General features: G+C 37.7%; 1 protein-coding gene across 7 annotated transcripts in view; it reads left to right on the forward strand.

The window, feature by feature from the left end:
* The window catches only part of grik1b (glutamate receptor, ionotropic, kainate 1b), an 87,372-nt gene that overhangs the window by 42,713 nt on the left and 23,206 nt on the right, over positions 1–21,453 (forward strand). For all 7 annotated transcript variants that reach the window (XM_087284622.1, XM_087284621.1, XM_087284624.1 and 4 more), the window contains 4 exons: positions 6,094–6,275; positions 10,500–10,553; positions 10,679–10,852; positions 13,474–13,617. In XM_087284622.1, the coding sequence (XP_087140748.1) occupies positions 6,094–6,275; positions 10,500–10,553; positions 10,679–10,852; positions 13,474–13,617 (554 nt within the window). The remainder of the gene's footprint in view (positions 1–6,093; positions 6,276–10,499; positions 10,554–10,678; positions 10,853–13,473; positions 13,618–21,453) is intronic.

Below are 21,453 nucleotides of genomic sequence, written 5' to 3' on the forward strand. Positions count from 1 at the left end.
ATTGTGGTTATCTGTATATGAAATTACGAATAACAAATGTCGCCGGGCAAAATTAAACTACTGTTCATTTCTTTGCATTTTAACTTTGTAAACTATAAAATCATGCGTCTCCTCACGGTTTGTGTCTCATTTTGTGAGCCGACAACAGTTGTTCGCTCACCTCACGTCCAATGAAACTTTTAATTGCGTAAAAAAAATTTTGTAGTGTAAAAAAAAAAATACATGAAAATTTTTAAATAATTTTTTTTTTAGAATATCCTCTATACTAGTTAAAAAAGCTAATTTTAGAAAGTTTTAATGGAATCAAGAACAGTTAATTTACTCCATTTCTATAAAAAACCTTTTCAAACTTTATTTTTTTTAATAGAGTGAATCTATTACAGAGCAATATGTTGAAAAATCGTCTCCTCGTATAGGTGTGGGTTTCCTCCAGGTGCTCCGGTTTCCTCCACAGTCCAAACACATGCGCTATAGGTGAATTTGGTAAACCAAATTGGCTGTAGTTCATGATTGTGTATGGGTGTTTCCCAGTACTGGGTTGCAACTGGAAAAGCATGCGCTGTGTAAAACATATGCTGGAATAGTTGGAGGTTCATTCTACTGTGGCGACCCCTAAAAAATAAACAACTAAGCCAGAGGAAAATGAATAAACATGTTGAAAAATGTGAACACTCAAGACTTTTAAATGCAGACTTTGGTTGTTAATCTCAGACTAACTTGTCAAAAAGTCTCTGTTATTTTAGTATCATTTGGACACAGTTTTATAGCATTTTTTTCGAATTGGTTACATTTTCTGCTATCATTTTAATTTCTCTAAAAGTTTTAGCAATTCTAATTTTATTTTAAATTGTTTTAAGTTGCCTTTTTTTTTACAAGTCAGTATAATAATAATAATAAAAAAAAAACAATAATAACAATGTCCCCCAATGATGGGTTGCAGCCAGAAGGGCGTTCGCTGCATAAAACATATACGCTGTAGCGCCCTCAGATTAATAAAGGGACTTAGCCGAAAAGAAAATGAATGAATGAATAACTAAAAATAATAATAAAAAGTTCACATAATAATAATAATAATGATAAAAAGGTCACATTTAAAGTATTATTTATTCCTCTGATATTAAGCCATATTTACTGCTATAGAAAGTTATTGTCATCAATCCTGAAAACCATTTCTCTAGTTCATATTTTTTGTGGAAATGCGCAATCATTTTTTTAAGGATTTTTGATGAACAAAGTTCAAAAGAATAGAGAAATTACTTATATCTATGTATTTTAAAGACAAGTAATTTTCTCTGCAAGTGGCTAAAACAAAGTGAGACTGTACAGAATATCATTGAATGTTTTTACAGGCTACATGTTTATATTTATGTGGAGCATTCATTCATTCGTTCATTCATTTTCTTTTCGGCTTAGTCCCTTTATAAATCTGGGGTCACCACAGTGGAATGAACCGCCAACTTATCCAGCATATGTTTTACGCAGTGGATGCCCTTCCAGCTGCAACCCATCTCTGGGACACATCCATACACACTGATTCACACTCATACACTACACACAATTTAGCTTACCCAATTCACCTATAGCGCATGTGTTTGGACTGTGGGGAAAACTGGAGCACCCGGAGGAAACCCACACAAACGCAGGGAGAACTTGCAAACTCCACAGCCGAGGCTCAAACCAGTGACCTTCTTGCTGTGAGGCGACAGCACTACCTACTGCGCCACTGCTTATGTTAAACATCATAAAGATTTTCTAAATGTGTGTGAATTTAGAAGCATCACCATCATTTCAGTGTATGTATTTCATATTTATCAGCCATGCAGCAAACACATGATAGCTGTTAGAATGAAAAGCATCCATAATTCATGCTTGAGCTCTGAATTTGACATTTTTGTGGAAACGGCTGTGGTTAATATTGACTTTGAGATCATATCTTAGATCATTTGTTTGCTGAAATGACATTTCTGTATTATTAATAAGATCAGGAGATGTGTCATTTTTCAATATTCCTGTTTGGTGGAAAAAAATGACTTGTGCAGTAATTTCCTGTTAAAGAGTGGAGAGAATTATAAATATACTGTAGCATTTAAAGGTAACACTTTACAATAAGGTTCATTAGTTAAAGGGGTGGTCCACTACGATATTATATTTTAAACTTCAGTTGATGTGTAATGTAGCTGTATGAACATAAACAGCATCTCTGAATGTAAAATATTCAAAGTTTAATGCAAAGGGTGACCTTGATTTGTACAGAGTTAGCTTAGCAACGCCTACAATTAACGAATTTTGGGGACTACAAAAAATACTTCCGCCCCCTGTGAGATCACAAAAGTTCGTTATTGCGCATCCCACACTGCGCAGGTAAAGGCCGTGGCCAGAGGCGCTGTAACGTTACTGCAGAGAGAGAAATGCCATCCTGCTGTTTCCACAGAGCTGTTCTGTTTCTGTTGTTGGGCTTCCAAATGACACGACCCAAACACAGAAGTGCTTACAGTTCAATATTAATTATGTTCCAGAGAACTATAAAATACATAGCAAGCATGATTTGACAAAACACAGCTTCCAGAATCTCTCCCAGTTCAGTGCTGGATTCAGTTAAAATCTCCTCAAAGATGGAGCAAGGAGACGCTGTGAACTCTGAGTCATGACCTGTAAGTGTTTTTATTTGTTAAAATTGATCATGACATGTACAGTGTCTAACTTTAACGGTGTGTTGTAGCAAAGATGTAAACAACGGGAAATTATGGTAACCGCTAACGACTTAGCTAACGTTACAAATCTATATTTATCAAACGGCTGTAAACGCACACACACACATACACATACACGCTCTCTTGGCCAGCACCTGCGTCTCTCTGTGGGAGACGGCAGAGTTTCTCTCTATAGGCAGCTTTGCTATGCGTTTTACAACTCGGACAATAAAGTCGCAAAAGATATGTGAACGATTCATGTTACTTACACAGGCATATTCCGCATATGCATGAAAGACGTCCTGTAACGCGTTGATTTAAAAAAAATACAGCAATGATTTCCCAACTGGAGTGTAACATCAAAAACAAATCAATCCAGGCTCACAAAGGTCTCATCTCACATCTTGTGCTTTATTCTGTCACCATAGAAAATAACTTAATCCGAGCATGAGAGAAAAAGAACAATAAAAATCTCTCCCGCGCACATGCGCTTCTCGTGTTACAGATACTTCATCGTATACACGCATAAACACACTAAAAGGCACAGAAACAGTTAAAGGAGCCGCATCCCATTTTCACTCGTTACAGACACGTGTTGACTGACTGACTGACTGACTGTTTACACAAAACGCGCGTGCTTGTCAGGGCGTGACGTGGAGCCGATCGGCGAATCACAGCATATTATGATGATGACCAATCAGAGTCACTTGAGGGTGGGCCTTTTAGAGAAACTAGGAAATATGACAGTCGTTTTCATGTTAGCTGAGTAGCTGTGTATAATCAAAGTGAGATTTATGAAAAAATAACACGATTTCCTTCAAGTTAAACATGAGCACACATTGCTTTGCATCTTATTAACACAACCAAGCCTTAAAAATAACATTCTGGACCACCCCTTTAAGGCCTTTACTAACATGAATCAATCATGAACAAGACATGTAAAGCATTTATTAATCATAATTAAACATTTACTAATGCATTATTAACATGCATTTATTAACATGAATAAATACTGTAGTAAATGTATTGTTCAGTGTTTGTTCATGTTAGTAAATGTATTACTTAACATTAACTAATGAACCTTATTGTAAAGTGTGACTCATTTAAAATGTTGTGAGTTAAGTGTGGGTTAAAGCTAAATTTCACGTTTTAAACAACCAAATTTTGGAGTTGGTAAAAAAGTTTCTTGGCTGCATTTATTTGATCAGAAGTGTAATCAAAACAATAATAAAAAACTAACACTTTTAATTAAAAAAAGTCTGTTTGTAAATGATTTCTATCATTTATATCATTATCAAAAATCTATTTTAATTTTAATTTTTTATTTTCATGTGATTAATTGCATCCAAAATATCTGTTTTACAAATTTTATGAGTGTGTATTGTGTATATTTATCATGTATATGTGCGTAAAAATATATATATATATATATTTAAGAATATGAGGTATATATGGCACAAATTATATATAAATTTAAATATATTTGTAACAATTTTTTTTATATAGTTCTGTTTCTGTGTGTGTGTATTACAAAAACATTATATATACACATACGCTCACCAGCCACTTTATTAGGTACACCTTACTAGTACAGGGTTGAACCCCCTTTTGCCTTCAGAACTGCCTTAATCCTTCATGGCATAGATTCAACAAGGTACTGAAAATATTCCTCAGAGATTTTGCTCCATATTGACATGATTGCATCACACAGTTGCTGCCGATTTGTCAGCTGCACATCCATGATGCAAATCTCCTGTTCCACCACATCCCAAAGGTGCTCTATTGGATTGAGATCTGGTGACTGTGGAGGCCTTTTGAGTACAGTGAACTTATTATCATGTTCAAGAAACCAGTCTGAGGTGATTCACACTTTATGATGGACATGGTCAACAACAATACTCATGTATGCTGTGGCATTGATGCGATCGTACTAATTGGTCAAAAGTGTGCCAAGAAAATATCCCCCACACCATTACACCACCACCACCAGCCTTAAGCGTTGATACAAGGCAGGATGGATCCATGCTGTCATGTTGTTGATGTCAAAATCCGACCCCACCATCCGCACGTCGCAGGAGAAATTTAGGCTCATCAGACCAGGCAATGTTTTTCCAATCTTCTATCGTTCAATTTTGGTGCTAATTGTAGCCTCAGCTTCTTGTTCTTAGCTGACAGGAGTGGCACCCGGTGTGGTCTTCTTCTGCTGTAGCCCATCTGTCTCAAGGTTGGACGTGTTGTGCATTCAGAGATGCTCTTCAGCAGACCTCGGTTGTTACTGTTGCCTTTCTATCAGCTCAAACCAGTCTGACCATTCTCCTCTGACCTCTGTCATCAACAAGGCATTTGCGCCCACATAATTGCTGCTCACTGGATATTTTCTCTTTTTTGGACCATTCTCTGTAAACCCTAGAGATGGTTATGTGTGAAAATCCCAATAGATCAGCAGTTTCTGTAAATACTGGGTGTACCTAATAAAGTGGCCGGCGAGTGTATATTATATTAATATAGACTTTTATTTTGCATGCAATTAATCTTGATTAATCTTTGCCCAGCACTAATTTTTTATTGTGATTTAAAACTGGATTTTCAGATTTATGTCACCTGATCCTTCAGAAATCAGTCTATGATTCAATCTTCCTACTTTATTTTATGTCACTCCGCTGCTCATCCGTTTGCACTGGCTGCCAGTTGCTGCTCGCATCAAATTCAAAGCTCTGATGTTTGCTTGCAAAGCGACCTCTGGCTTTGCTCCTTCTTATCTGCTCTCACTTCTGCAGATCTATGTGCCCTCCAGAAACTTGCGTTCAGTGAATGAACGTCGCCTCGTGGTTCCATCCCAAAGAGAGAAGCTATCACTTTCCCGAACTCTCGCGTTCTATCTGCCCAGTTGGTGAAATGAACTCCCTAACTGCATCAGAACGAGAGAGTCACTTGCTGTCTTCAAGAAACGAATAAAAACTCAACTTTCTAGTCTCCACTTTCCTTTCTAATCTGCAATTGTAATTCAACTAATGCTTTCCTTCTTAGACTTTACACACCTGAAACTTGCCTACAGCACTTATTCATTGTTGCTCTTAGAGTTGTGTAAATTGCTTCTTTGTCCTCATTTGTAAGTCGCTTTGGATAAAAGCGTCTGCTAAATGACTAAATGTAAATGTAATATTCTGATTTGATGATCAAGAAACATTTTATTATTATTATTATTATTGGTGTCACATTTATTCAGTTTTTTTATGATTATGATGATCATTGAAGAGTTCAAAAGAAGAACAATCTTTATGGTCCTTTTTATCATTTTGATGCACCCTTTGCAGAATAAAAGTGATACAAATTTGACCAAATTTTTTTTTTCCTCTCTAAAAAAGATATAGCATTGCTTATTATCTCTGTGTGATATTTTCAGGGCTCATTCGTCTTCAGGAGCTGATCAAGGCTCCGTCCCGGTACAGTATCAAGATCAAAATCCGCCAGTTACCGACGGGCAGTAAAGACGCTCGGCCGCTTCTGAAAGAGATGAAGAAGGGGAAGGAGTTTTGTGTCATCTTTGACTGCTCGTATCAAACGGCAGCAGACGTCCTCAAACAGGTAACATCAGTCACTAAAGCTTTTTAAAGTCACGTTCCGTTTAGGAATTCAAATTTGAATCAGCAAACGGAATGCTTATTAGGAATTCTCTGTTTAAATTTGTATTTGAAAACTCAAAAAAATGCTTTTTTGAATGTGATGTCTTGACAGATGACGTCTGATGACATATACTGAGATCATCAAATCCCATTTACTGTGTTACAGCAATAAAAAAAAATGCTAATCCCTAAACTAAATCCCCATCAAATGTGATCCATTTGATTGCTCTACTTTGTGCCTGTTGCTAAAAGACAAAGACATGCTCTATTTTCAATGTTTTGATTTTAGGGTCAAAGATTTTTGGGGTCTACATCAAACTTAACTGAGAAAAACAGGTTTATATGAATAGGAAGCTTGTCAAATCAAGTCAGGTTGAGCTTTATTATTATTCCGCTATATGTGTGGAACCAAATGTCGTGTGTCACAGGAATATGGTGCTAAAAATCTTAAATTAGCATAATTATTAATTATAAACACTGTGCGTAAGAGCTATTTTAAACCTACTGTATACAGTAACTAACATAATGGAGCAGTATTCTAACTGTATTTACTACTAACTATACATATACTACTTAAACTATACACATAATCTAAGACAGACTGTGCAGATACTTTTATTGTGTAAGATATTTTAATGTTAAAGAAAACAATTAGCCCAATGTGATTGTGTGGTACATTCGCAGGTAAACATGTAAGTGTGTGGTGCTTATAGAGAGAACAGTGTTTCCATGGGTGGTTTGTGAAACCCACTCACCTGCGTGAGGCACACTTCAGCAATGCGAGCAAAGAAAAGTGTCCACTTTAATGTTAAAAATGACTTGTAAATTGTCAAAATATGGGTGAAACAGATCATCTGCATTCAGGGTAACAGATACGTTTATGTAAAAATTAGGTAACATGTATTCTGAACTGTGCTTATTAAAATATTTAACAGAATATGTGATTGATTATATTAAATGCTATACTATTTTCAATATTAATTATGTTCAAATGGCTGATATTTAAGTCAGACCTAGTGGTTTATTGGTGAAGTATGAAGATTTCAAATGACAATTTTTAGATTGATTTTGTGCCTTGTGAGCCCTAAATTAACACTTTTAATGTTGCATCAAATGTGATGAATAAATATATTTATATAGATTTTTTTTGTATATATACTTCAATGCCATTTAGTGGATCTCTTCTCTAAAACAGGGTAAAAAAATATATGAAATGCATTATTTTTTGCTTGAAAAAAGGTCAAATTAAACAGAACGCACAATTAAAACTTTATTACAACTTGATTGATTTTTTATTAACATAAATGAGACAAAAAATAGCATGTACTGTACTTACATTTAAAGGTATCATTTAATACCATATTAGGGTGCACTCACACTATGTACAGTTGCCCCAAACCGGGCCAAAGCACGCTTGTCCCCCCTCCCGTCTCCCCAGACGGCCCGCACTCACATTACAATCGGGCACGCTAACCTGATCGATGCTGCGCTGTTCAGTAAGCGCTCTCACTCAGCACAGTGGAGTTTTCTCCAGTTATGTCGCTTTTAGTCCTTAGGGATGCGGTGACATGCAGTCAGATATTTCGCCGTGCAGATCAGACACTTTTGACGCTCATAAACAGTCATAAAGTCCTCGTGCTGCAGGAATTCTGAGGTTTGCTGAAGGCGCGCAGCTGTCATGCAGTGAGAGGTTTGCGTATTTAATAAACTACGGCAGTTTGCGTTCACTTAACAGTAAGAATGATTAATAAATCCATTTGAAACAGTCCCTTTAAAGTCACGTCTCGCTTTCAGTTTTAGGCTTTGGCGTGTTTTGCACTCACACTACAAAGGCCAAGTGAACCGCGCCAGGGCCGGCCAAGTGAACTGTGCCTGAGCCTGATTCAGCGTACTCACACTTCTCAAACGATCCGGGAAACGGGCCTGGGCACGTTACAAATAGAATAGTACGAGTAGGCCCCAAGTCACCTTAAATGGCTTCCTGTGTTACTTTCTTCCGGATTCAAATCATAAGCCAACAGTTAAACAGTTGAGCGTGCATCTTTTAAACTTTAGATCTGGAGTGTTCGCTTTTTGCTGGCTGTAGGTGGGCGGAGTAATACACAAAGGGTAAAGAGGCTGTAGGAGTTCTGATATTGCAGAATATTGCACGGCTATCAGACAATCAGATTTAAACCAGACAGAACTGTTGTATAAATAAATATATATAAATATATATACACTTTTGTGAGGTAAAAAAAAAAAAATGAAAAGGGAAAAGGGGGACCCTTGGATTTGCTATAGCCCAAGTGTTCTTAATCCGGCCCTGTATACACTGTACTTATTATTTGATGCAAGAAACAGTTAAGGCTACTAATATAAAAGCAAGTCAAAGTAAGTTTATTTATATAGCACATTTTGTACACCATAGTAATTCAAAGAGCTTTACATAAACAAGAATAATAGAAACATAAGAGCAGTTCCATGCAAATGTCAACCTTGCCATCAAAATTTTTTACAGTACTGTAAAAAATACTCAATAATGTCTCTGTCAATGCTCTCAAACAATTATATTTGATTTACTAAAGTCACACAAGCGCTGATTTCACATCTGTCACATCTAAAACGGAGAGGCGTCATATCCATAATGAAGCTTTTTTCTCTGGAATGCAAAAATGTAAACTAAATTAAAATCAATCGTTTTTGTTCTACAGTGATCCAACTCTTATCCTTTTGATTAGCTTCATTTCTTTTGGGTTGTGCAGTTTAATTCGCAGTATTTCTACAAAGTATGTTGTATACTGTAAACTGGCATACTTTTATACTCACACGTGTTGTTTTCCCTAATTTAAAATATGTTTACATATTGATATTTTTCTGATCCCATGACTCTGTGGTTAGTTGTTTTTGAAACTATCAACATATGTTTCAATATAAAGTTAACATATACTTTCTAAGGGAATTTTAAGATGTTACTGCAAACGTCACATCCATAACACTGCATTTGCTCATAAAGTACAACAAATAAAAATGATTCAAAACAGAACACAAAATAAATATGATGAAAAACATGTTAAAAAGGAATGGGGGGGGGGGGGGGGGGGGGTAAGAAAAAGGATAATAAAATTGGCTGAAAAGGGGATAATTATTTGTAATATTTGATATTTGTTTATAATAAGAGTGATGCAATGCAGCATTTTCATATGGAAGCATATGAGTAGCATAATTCAATTCAAAATGTAATATGCAAAATGGCAATGCAATATGTTAAATGGCAATGTATTTCTGTATTTAAATTTGCATTTTCCAAGACATATGAGCAATGTGTCTTGGACTGCGTGCGCGAATATCAAACCTAAGACCAACTTTACTGAGCTAGGAGGTGATTGGTTTTCTATAGTATTTCCCAGTTCACGCTCGAGGGCTCGTGCAGCTTTACGAAGCCGCTGAGGAACAGACTTCGCCATGTTTATGCTGCCAAATGTCCCAAATAGTCCTCACTGCAGCTGTGACGACATAACCTAAAACCCGCCTTGCAGCATTGGTGGCCGTCTGTGGGCGTGGCCAGGCCAGAATGCATTTTCAATTTCAAATCGGCTTTCATTCATCACGATGTATTAAATGAAAATGGAATATGTTTTTTTTCATTTTCACTTTCATTTTGCAGCAAATATTGCACATATGTCTTGGAAAATGCTAACTGAAATACAGAAATACACTGCCATTTACATAATACATTATCGTTTTGCGTATTACATTTCAAAATTAATTTTGCTACACACATCCCATGCTGTCATGCTGAAAATGTAATCCTGCGTTTCCTAGACGCCAGTGTAAATGCATTTAGGACAAATAACATTTAAATGATCATTTTGCTACAGTTTCTGCTTGTACTTTATTCACATCAAATTCAGTTTGTGTATAGCATTTTCAATTTAATTTTGCTACTTATAAAGCTTTAAAATGTGGATACAATTGACATATTAAAACAGTGTTTGAAATGAGAAATGCAAACATTGTAATTTAACTTACATTTTCATTCTGCACCAAACATTGCTCATATGTCTTGGAAATGCAAATTCAAATACAGAAATACATTGCCATTTAACATATTGCATTGCCATTTTGCATATTACATTTTGAATTGAATTATGCTACTCATATGCTTCCATATTTTCATGCTCTTGTGTCTGTGTTTGTGCTATAGCTGTTGTCAATGGGCATGATGACCGAATACTACCACTTCTTCTTTACCACTCTGGTAAGTTTCCTATATTCTGTCTTTGTGTGTTTGTCCACAAGTTTTTATATCCCAGTGGGGGACTTAAAATCGAATGGCGTCATGGCGGTCTAAATTGTTGCATGAAAATGTATCTTATGTGACAGGATCTGTATTCGCTGGACCTGGAGCCGTTTCGATACAGTGGTGTGAACATGACTGGTTTCCGTCTGCTCAACATCGACAATCCTCAGGTGGCGTCAGTGGTGGAGAAATGGTCCATGGAGAGACTGCAGGCTCCACCCAAACCTGAGACCGGCCTGCAGGATGGAATGATGACAGTCTGTTTATCCTATAAATATATACACTATCACATTACATAAAGAGAATTAGGGCTGGGCGATATGACAAAACATCTAATTTCAGGATAGAAGTCATCTCATATCCTGATCACGATATACTGTAGCACAATTTCTGTAAATTCAATTAGTTAATAGTTTACATAGATTTACCACATGTAAGGGACTGTACACTCACCGGCCACTTTATTAGGTACACCGTACTATTACCAGATTGGACCCCCTTTTGCCTTCAGAACTGCCTTAATCCTTAGATTCAGCAAGGTACTGGAAATATTCCTCAGAGATTTCGGTCTATATTGATATGATGGCATCCCACAGTTGCAGCAGATTTGTCATTTGCACATCCATGATGCAAATCTCTTATTCCACCACATCCCAAAGGTGCTTCATTGGATTGAGATCTGGTGACTGTGGAGACCATTTGATTACAGTGAACTCATTGTCATGTTCAAGAAACCAGTCTGAGATGATTCGTGCTTCATGAAATGGCGTGTTATCCACTGTGGTCATAAAGGGATGGACATGGTCAGCAACAATACTCAGGTCGGCTGTGGCGTTGACACAATGCTCAATTGGTACTAATGGGCCCAAAGCATGCCAAGAAAATATCCCTTACACCATTACACCACTACTACCAGCCTGAATTGTTGATACAAGGCAGGCTTTCATGGTGTTGACCCTACCATCCGAATGTCGCAGCAGAAATCGAGACTCATCAGACCAGGCAATGCTTTTCCAATCTTCTATTGGTGAGCCAATGCGAATTGTAGCCTCAGTTTACTGTTATTAGTCTCTTATATCACTTTTTCCCCATACTGATGCTCAGTTTGAACTACAGAAAACCGTCTTGGCCATGCCCACATGCCTAAATGCATTGAGTTGCTGCCATGTGATTGGCTGATTTAAAATTTGCAAAAACAGGTGTACCTAATAAAGTGGCCGGTGAGTGTATGTATTTTTTAATTATACATTAGAAATGTACCCATTCGTATGTATTCGATTAAACAAATATTAATAAATTAAAACAAAAACACTTTAAAAATATGATTGCAGGTCATGACAATATAAAAATAATAAAACAAAAATGTAGCTAATTGAACCACTTTCAATATCGCAACTTTCACACATTACTATTATTCGAGTTTCTTTCTGCATCCCTATAATGGCGTGTAATCTTGTGCATATGTAAATTTTCTAAAAAAAAGTCAAACCATAAACCATGTATTATGTGACACTACAACATGAACAGTCGAGCGTAATATTAAAACAATAGACTTTGTCTATATGATAAATATATTTATGATCAAACTGCACAGCACTATTGAAAATTATAAGCAGAGTTCGTTAGTTATCAAACACTGCTTTACAGAACACAACAGTGCCATTAGTCAGTTCAATGATTCAGTTCAGATCAATAATTATTGATGTTGATCATTTCATCGATTTTTAAAACAAAGATGCAGCAAAGTCACTTTATGAGACATTATATGTTCAGTTCTGTTCATGTTTATTCTTTTCATGCTCTCAGTGCAGTCAGATTAATTACTTTTCCGATAATGAAGTGTTTTTTAAACCTACAATTGAATCAGAAACAAGTGAGTCATTGCATATTCAGAGAATCAAGAAAAATAATAAACAATAAAGCATAATATGAAATGATTGGCTTTTTATTTTGCCCATGCAATATATTTTGTCATATTGCACAGACCTATAGAGAATCATTTTCACAGTTCATTTGTCATCAAGCACACTCAATTTAACTCAAAAAGCATCTCTACGGAACACAACAGTATTAGCTAGTTGCTTCAATGTTGATTCAGTTCAGATCAATAAATATTGATGTTGATCATTTCATCGATTTTTAAAACAAAGATGCAGCAAAGTCGCTCTGAAACAATATACATTCAGTTCTGCTCATGTTTATGTTTTTATGATGTCAGTGCAGTCAGATTAATTACTTTTCTGGTAATGAAGTGTTTTTTGAGGCTAGAATTGAATCAGAAACAAGTGAGTCATTGCATATTCAGAGAATTAAGAATGATAAATGATAAAGCATAATATGAAATGATAGGCTTCTTATTTTGCCCATGCAATATATATTTTCATATTGCACAGCCCTATAGAGAATCATACCTACGGTTTTATGTTGATTCAGTTCAGATCAATAAGTGTTGATATCGCAAATGTCATCCATTTCAAAACAAATATGCAATAAACTTAAAGCAGCTCTGTAGCCCTGTTCAGTGCTGGAAGATTGATAACATTTCTCAAAATTAAGTGTTTATTTTGAGCCTAGATCTGAACCAGAAACATAGAATCAACATGAAAGTCATGAAACAAACTCAATTTAACCCAAAAAGCAGCCCTAATAGCTAGTTGGTTCAATGTTGATTCAGTTCAGTTCAATAAGTGTTGATATTTGAAAAAATGTATCCAACTAAATAGCCCTACAAGATGTTGTGTAACTCATTTAAATATGAATTTGAATATAAATATAGCCTAAAAGCAAATGAGATTGAGTCATTGATTTGGTTTAACAGAATCACCTAGTGTGTTTCATGTATTGTAAATCTGTGTGTGTGTGTGTGTGTGTGTTTCAGACTGAAGCAGCTCTGATGTATGACGCAGTGTATATGGTGGCGGCTGCGTCTCAACGAGCGTCTCAGATCACCGTCAGCTCACTGCAGTGTCACAGACACAAACCCTGGCGATTCGGCTCGCGATTCATCAGCATGTTTAAAGAGGTGAATAAAACCTGCTTATACAGTCAACATGATGACAATTACTCTTATATGCTGCTGTTGAGAAATGTTAGGGTTATTCAACCAAATATTAATTTCAGTACCCTTCTGGGAGTACAACATTACACCAGGGATGCCCAACTTTGTAACAGTTTAGCTCCAACTTCCTTCAACACACCTGCCTGTAAGTTTCTAGTATACCTACAAAGAGCTTGATTAGCTGGTTCAGTTGTGTTTGATTAGGGTTAAAATTCTAAATATGCAGGCCACCGGCTCTCTAGGACACCTTTGCATTACACCGTGTCCCAGATACATCCCTTTTCCATGTTAAAAGGAGTTTTTGTCCTAACCATTTGTGATGGCGATGCTAAGTTTTTATTTTAGAAATGGTTTCTATTTCAGCGACGCCACAATAGAACACCAGTATATATTACTAAGACAATGATCCAACCCAGGCTCATCCTGAAAACATAGTCCCGTGGACTTTTCTGGAGACTGTGAATTATGTAGCTGGAGGTATGTATGGCTGCATTTTATTTTTTAAGTGAACGCTATGGGACGGTATGACATTGTTCCTTTTCATGCTTAATGTGTGACTACGTTGTGGAGGCTTTTCCCGCCGCAACCAGTTTGTCCAGTTAGCGCGTTGTGTACGTCGGCGGACTTGAGACGCAGAGAGGAGCTGACCACGGCGACGACGATGACCTGATTCGAGTCCGGGGAAGAGCGGTTTCAGAAATCAGGACAAAAACAGAATCCAAAAAAATAAAGTGAACAAGTAAATAACAGGGTGAGAATGTGGTGAAATCCGAAAAAACGTGGTAAAAATCAGACGAGGGCTTTTCTTTTTCTGGACGGCTTTTGTAAATTGTTGGTTGGGTTTAGGGAAGTAAGCAGGTGGGTGGGTCAATCGGTTAAACTTGTTGGGTTTAGGCAAGGAGAAGGATGGGTCAGTCGATTGGCCGGTCGCCCAGTCAATCGTTCAGTCAGTCAGACAGACAGTCGTTCGACAGCGGCCTCTGGTGGGTTTATGCGAGAACAACGCAGATGCGAGAGACATTTGAGATATGAAAAAGCGCACACAGCGGCCTCTCGTGGATTCGCGAAAAACAAAAACTGCAAAAATACGTACCTCCCGGAATGTGTTGCGCAGACTCCAGAAACGTCCACGGGACTACGTTTTCAGAATAAGCTGGGTTGCTAAGATCACCTCAGGTACAGATTATGTACTTTATTCAGTGTTAAATGCTCCCAATGTGAGTTTGAACACCATTTTACAAGACATTCATTTATTTTTATTATATTTATTAATTTGGTCACGCAGTGGCGCAGTAAGTAGTGCTGTCGCCTCAAAGCAAGAAGGTGGCTAGTTTGAGCCTCGGCTGGGCTAGTTGGCTTTTCTGTGTGGAGTTTGCATGTTCTCCCTGCGTTTGCATGGGTTTCCTCTGGGTGCTCCGATTTCCCCCACAGTCCAAAGACATGGTACAGGTGAATTGGGTAGGCTAAATTGTTCGTAGTGTATATGTGTGTAAATGAGTGTGTATGTGTTTCCCAGTGATGGGTTGCAGCTGTGATTAATAAAGGGACTAAGCCGAAAAGAAAATTAATGAATAAATATTTATTATATAATTATATTACTAATTGTTAATTATAATATTTATTTAATTATATTTTATGGTTATTAAATGTTTCTGTCATAAAATAAATATAAATGTCTGAAAACATGACACCTTTTAAGTTATTCTATGCCAAAAAAAATATTTAAATGACATTTTACTTTAAAATATGGAGGAAAAATCATAATTTACAGAAGTAAACAAAAATAATATATACTTCTTACAATTTTTAGACTTTTGTAACATCCATATTGGGAAAAAAATGGGAGCTTAGAAAACAGCCGTGTTAAAAAAGTGGACAGGCACTAATGCACGCTATAGAAAATCACAGTCATCCAACCATGCAGTCAATTCCCGGAAAACAAAGTCAAGCCCCAGCACATATTTGTTCTCATTTGAGAAGATTTTGAGAAGATATATTCCCTTCAATCAAATACAACTTCTTTCACAACAACTTAAACAGGTCATTTAGCATAAAATAAAATAAAAATCTTTAATTTTCTCATCTGGTGCTTATTGATTGACATGAATAAATGATGACAGAATTATGATGTAATCTTTTAAACCATCAAACACTCGCTGATGGAGAATTCAGTCTGTTTAGACAAAATGCATCATTTCTCACTCCTCTGGAAGCTCTTCAAATCAGTTGCACATGATTTATGTACAGACAATCTGTGTGTGTGTGTGTCTGTCTCTCTTTCTTTCTGCTTGTGACATCTTCCGAGTGTTCTTGTCAGGGCTCTTCTGTTCTGGAGCTGTTGTTGTTGATTCAGCATTTTGGTCTTGCAGTCTGGAGGATGAATCTGTGTTGGATCATATCTTAATGGCTCTTGCTGCATTACTGATGCTGAGCTCCTGTGGCTCTGCTTGTTTTCCGTACAGTATGAACTAGTGATGGCTGCGTTCGAAACACTGCTTAATGAAGCTCAGAAACTTTTGCGAATCTTCTGTTTTGAATTAGTGGTTTGGAGCATGTGTCAAATTTTTATGGTCACATGATTACATAAATCTCAGAAATGAGTTCAAAGTTCAGCGATTCACCTCTGGAGGCGATCTGTGTAATAAAATAGTGCCATTCACTCAGAACAGCCCCTCAGTGGAGAATCGCTGAACAGGTTTCATTGTTTTTATTTGATCTCTGATCACTTTATTGAGACATTTGTAAAAAGAAAAAGGATTACATCAGTTACTTAATAGTTCTGTTTAGCATAGCACACAATAGGAGAAACAATTTTAGGCCATTTCCACATGTACATGTAGTTTTTCCCACATTTGTTTAAAAAAAAACGTTGGAGGAAAGTCCTTAACCCAGGTGGTGGAGTTCAAGTATCTCGGGGTTTTGTTCAAGAGGAAAGGATGGGGCATGAGATTGACAGGTGGAGTGGTGCAGCAGTAATTTGGTCAATGTACTGGTCCATTGTGGTACAGAAGGAGCTGAGCTAAAAGGCAAAGCTCTCGATTTACCGGTCAATCTATCTTCCTACTCTCGCTTAAAGTCATGAGCTTTGAATCACAACCGAAAGGACAAGATCTCAGATACAAGCGGTCGAAATGAGTTTTCTTCATAGGGTAGCAGGGCGCACCCTTATAGACAGCGCCGGACCAAGCTGAACTGCCGCTCTAGGCAGAGGACAATCACACCGCCCTCAACCCCAATGTGAAAACAAAAGTGACCGGTTATGAAAATGAAGTGAGGTGTCGTGGACTTCTTTTCCAGCGCACTATGCGCGGATATAACTGAGGTCATGCGGGTGCCGAGGGAGGGAGAGAGGTGTCGCAGACACTACGCTCTCTATTCTGCCACCCTATGCGCGGATATAACTGAGGACACGCGGATGCTGAAGTAGGTGTCGCTGATGCCGCCCTCTCTATTCTGTCGTCTATGCGCGAATGTATCTGAGGACGCGGGTGGTTAGGGAGGTGTCGCGGACGCCGCCCTCTGTATACTACTGCCATAGGCGGCCGCCTAGGTCGCCTCTATGGACGCACCGGCCCTGCTTATAGATAGAATGAGGAGCTCTGACACCCGGGAAGAGCTTAGAGTAGAGCCGCTGTACTTCCACATTGAGAGAAGTCAGCTGAGGTAGCTCGAGCATCTGTTTTGGATGCCTCCTGAACCTCTACCTAGGGAGGTATTCCAGGCAAGTTCCATCGGTAGGAGGCCTCGGGGAAGACCCAGAACACGCTGGAGGGACTTTGGCCCCGTTTACACTAGTGCATTTTAGTTTACCCAGCGTTTCTGAACAGCTCTCTGTTTAGATTAAAACGGAGAAAACGCACATCACGTGACCACACACACAAACAAACACACACTCTGGCATGCGCTCCAGCGTGCTTTGAGCACATACCCATATGAGAGCTGTGCACGTCGGACTGTTCATCAAGCATCTCCCGCTGGATCTAATCTCACTATATTTGTTAAACGTGATATATAATTCATCTTGTTGTCTATATCTAACAACATATTAGTCCCTGACGTTTTTCTTTTGAATCTATTACTTGTTCTCAGGTAATGTGTTTTGGCTGAGCGCAAGTATAAGTTAGGTTAATATCTTAATTAATGTTACCGCGGACACCGATTCTGCACAATTGACTGATTGCTTGCCTTTTTTTTCTTTATTGTATGAACGTTATACTTTAATATACGTTAATATACGTAAATATACTTTTAAAATGGCCATTATTGATTATTAAAACTGGTATTCAGTGAAAGAGAGGGTATGTTTCGTATTTTCAATGAAACAAAAGGAGTCAGTAATGTTATAGGCTCAGTTTTGTTATAAATATGCATGAAGATGACGCTCATACTATGCAGCTACACGGCGCCTCAACATTTTTGATGTCTGTTAAGTTGCTAATATCAAAATGAAAAAAGCAGTTCCTTAAATCATGTTTTCAGTTTATGGTTAAGACAATGAAACAGCATAGCTAGGGTGAGGTGAATAACTTTATAAATGACACTCGAGAGTTTGTTTTCCATATCAAATTTGCGAAGTCTGAACTTACACGGAGAGGACGCGAGACTGAACTGTGTGTGTGTAGGCTACTTAATATTGAAGAAAAAATCAACAATCAGAGATGCGAATGTGGCGCAAGGCACGGCGCAATAGTCTTTTGGTAGTTTCAGCTTGGCGCAAGAGTCGTTTTGAGGTGTTGCGCTACGCTGTTTAAATAGCAAATGCATTAGCGCTCATTTGTGCGCCCATAGGCGTTCTGGTCTAAAAAGGAAGGCGTTCTGAGGCGGACCACTGGCGCGTCGCTATTTTGAGAAACTATAATAGATTTTTCATTAGATAAAAACTAACCCGGTCTAAACTCCAGCGCAGAGTTGCGCCTCGCTTACACACTGCTTAATACACACAAGAGGAATAGGCAAATATCTTTACATATGAAAAAATTTTAATATCAAGGATATATATATATATATATATATATATATATATATATATATATATATATATATATATATATATATATATATATATATATATATAGAATATAATAAGAATAGATATAGGATATAAATATAAAGGATTAAAATATTACAAAACATTATTTTCTAGCCTACATAAATTTGAAAAATCACTGCTTTTATGTCTTCTTCATCTCGGGAGGCTTTTTCAGTTCATTCATGACAATTTGCTTTTGTATAATGTTATTATTATTAGCAGTATTATTTATTATATCCATATTTATATTGTTTTATTAAAAACAAGCTTAGATTTGTCCACCCGTCAGGTTTTAGACCATATAGGGCACAGCATGTGTTTTAGAATATAACTCAGGTTTTTGAGCACACTTCATTATTATTGTTCATTTATTCGTTTGCTGGAAATTAGAACTGAATTTAGAAATAGTTTTGAAACGAATATTTGCGCTTAACAAACAAAATTATTTATTTATAGACTAATTGATGTCTTTGCATAAAGGTTTCCTATCCAAGAGCGAAAGTGAAAGTAGATCCATTATCTCTCATTCTCACGCAGTAGATGCTCTGTTTAACTGTTTTCTGTTAAAAAAAACTGTTAACTGTTTGCTAGTGAAATGCTCATTTTTTCCACTTAGACTTACTTTACGTCCTGTAAATAGCGAATGCGCTCTTGGCGCGACGCAGCTGGCTCTTAAAGGTAATGGGAGATGAGACTCTAATTGGTTTATTCTCAAAACACACCTATAACTCATTAAGAAAATAAACTCAACCCTTTTAGACCATGCGCCATGGCGCAAAGCAGGTTTTCCCGTCCTTAAATCAACAAAAACGCGTTCTGACACGCCCTGAAAGCGTTTGCGCCCTGCGTTTTGCGCCCTGCGTTTTGCGCTCTGCGCATCGACCGTCAAAATAGAGCCCAGAGCGTTTCAATGCACTCCATTTTCGGGTCTCGAAAACTCTGGCATAGTGTGGACGTAGGGCATAACCGTTGCAAAACTTATGCGTTTTCAAACTAAAATGCATTGGTGTAAACGGGGCCTATCTCTCTCGGCTGGCCTGGGAACGCCTCAGGTTCATTCTTATGTGGCGACCCTTGATAAATAAGGGACTAAGCTGGAGGAAAATGAATGAATGGAAACAGTCTGCAAGCTGACTCTATGAGACAAAAATTCTGTGACCTGTAACCGGACTTTCAGAATATCTTCGCCCTGGCTGGAGTTTTGGTTTCAGTCACCTAATACTGCATTTACATGTGAATGAATGGACATAGGTTTCGAAATGTGCATTTTGAAAATAACAGTGTTAGTGTGGAGAGAGCCTTAGTTTGAATTTTTATTTTAGATCACCAAAAAAAGGATTGTAATAATTGCAGCTCACCACAACAGATGCGAAAGCTTTTTGACACTTTGCATTGTTAGTGAGCACATCTCTGAAATAATGATGTGTTGATTCCAGGGCTGGTGCGTTTAATCGGTAATCGGTAACTAGAGCTCGCTGTACAGTACATGTGATCTTGAGCCGGACGTGATAAAACTGATGGATCAAGTGAGATTTATACTAAAGAATATTAACTGGAACAAATCCGAACCAAGGTCACGTGACCTCAGTGTGAAGATCTTGAAGATTTCCACTACTGTATGTGAAGATTATGAACGCTACCAACCCCGTTTTAATTCTTACGAGGAGCAAATTAAAGAAATAATCCAGCGGCTTTGCTCACAAGGCTTTATTGGGCATCTGTTGAATCCACTGGGTCTCATAAACGCTCATGATCTGGGTGAAAGTTCATCTGAATCATGTGTTGGACAGGACCATTACTGATTTTGGCTTTTGTTCAGACAGAATTCATTCATTTATTGTGTGAGGTTAATTATAGACTCCATTTACCAGCAAAATCGAGCTCTTGTTCTGGCCTTTTGGGTGAGGCCATGTAAGTATCAGCCACCCATTAGCCATCAGAAGAGGGGTACGCTTTACTCAATTGGTACTAATGGGCCCAACGTGTGCCAAGAAAATATCCCCCACACCATTACACCAGCCGCAACCGTTAATACAAGGCAGGATGGATCCATGCTTTCATGCTGTTGATGCCAAATTCTGACCCTACCATCCGGATGTTGCAGCAGAAATTGAGACTCATCAGACCAGGCAACGTTTTTCCAATCTTCTTTTGTACAATCTTGGTGAGCCTGAGTGAATTGTAGCCTCAGTTTCTTGTTCTTACCTGACAGGAGTGGCACCTGGTGTGGTCTTCTGCTACTGTAGCCCATCTGGCTCAAGTTTGGACATGTTGTGCGTTCAGAGATGCTCTTTTAAGCTTTTCACTCATCATAGCACAAGTGCTGCTCATGATGTGACAATAAAAGTGATTTGATTATGCAGACCTCGATTGTAACAAGTGTTTTTTGATTTACTGTTGCCTTTCTATCAGCTGGGACCAGTCTAGCCATTCTCATCTGACCTCTATCATCAACAAGGCATTTGCCCGCACAGAACTGTCGCTCACTGGGTATTTTCTCTTTGTCTGACTATTCTTTGTAAACCCTAGAGATGGTTGTGCGTGAAAATCCTAGTAGATCAGCAGTTTCTGAAATACTCAGACCAGCCCATCTGGAACCAACAACCATGCCACGTTCAAAGACACTTAAATCTCCCCCATTCTGATGCTCAGTTTGAACTGCAGCAGATTGTCTTGACCACGTCTACATGACTAAATGCATTGAGTTGCTGCCATGTGATTAACTGATTAGAAATTTGCGTTGACGCAATTGGACAGGTGTACCTAATAAA

This window comes from Danio rerio, chromosome 15 (assembly GCF_052040795.2).
Source record: "Danio rerio strain M-AB ecotype USA chromosome 15, GRCz13ab, whole genome shotgun sequence".
In the NCBI taxonomy this organism is placed as follows: domain Eukaryota; kingdom Metazoa; phylum Chordata; class Actinopteri; order Cypriniformes; family Danionidae; genus Danio; species Danio rerio.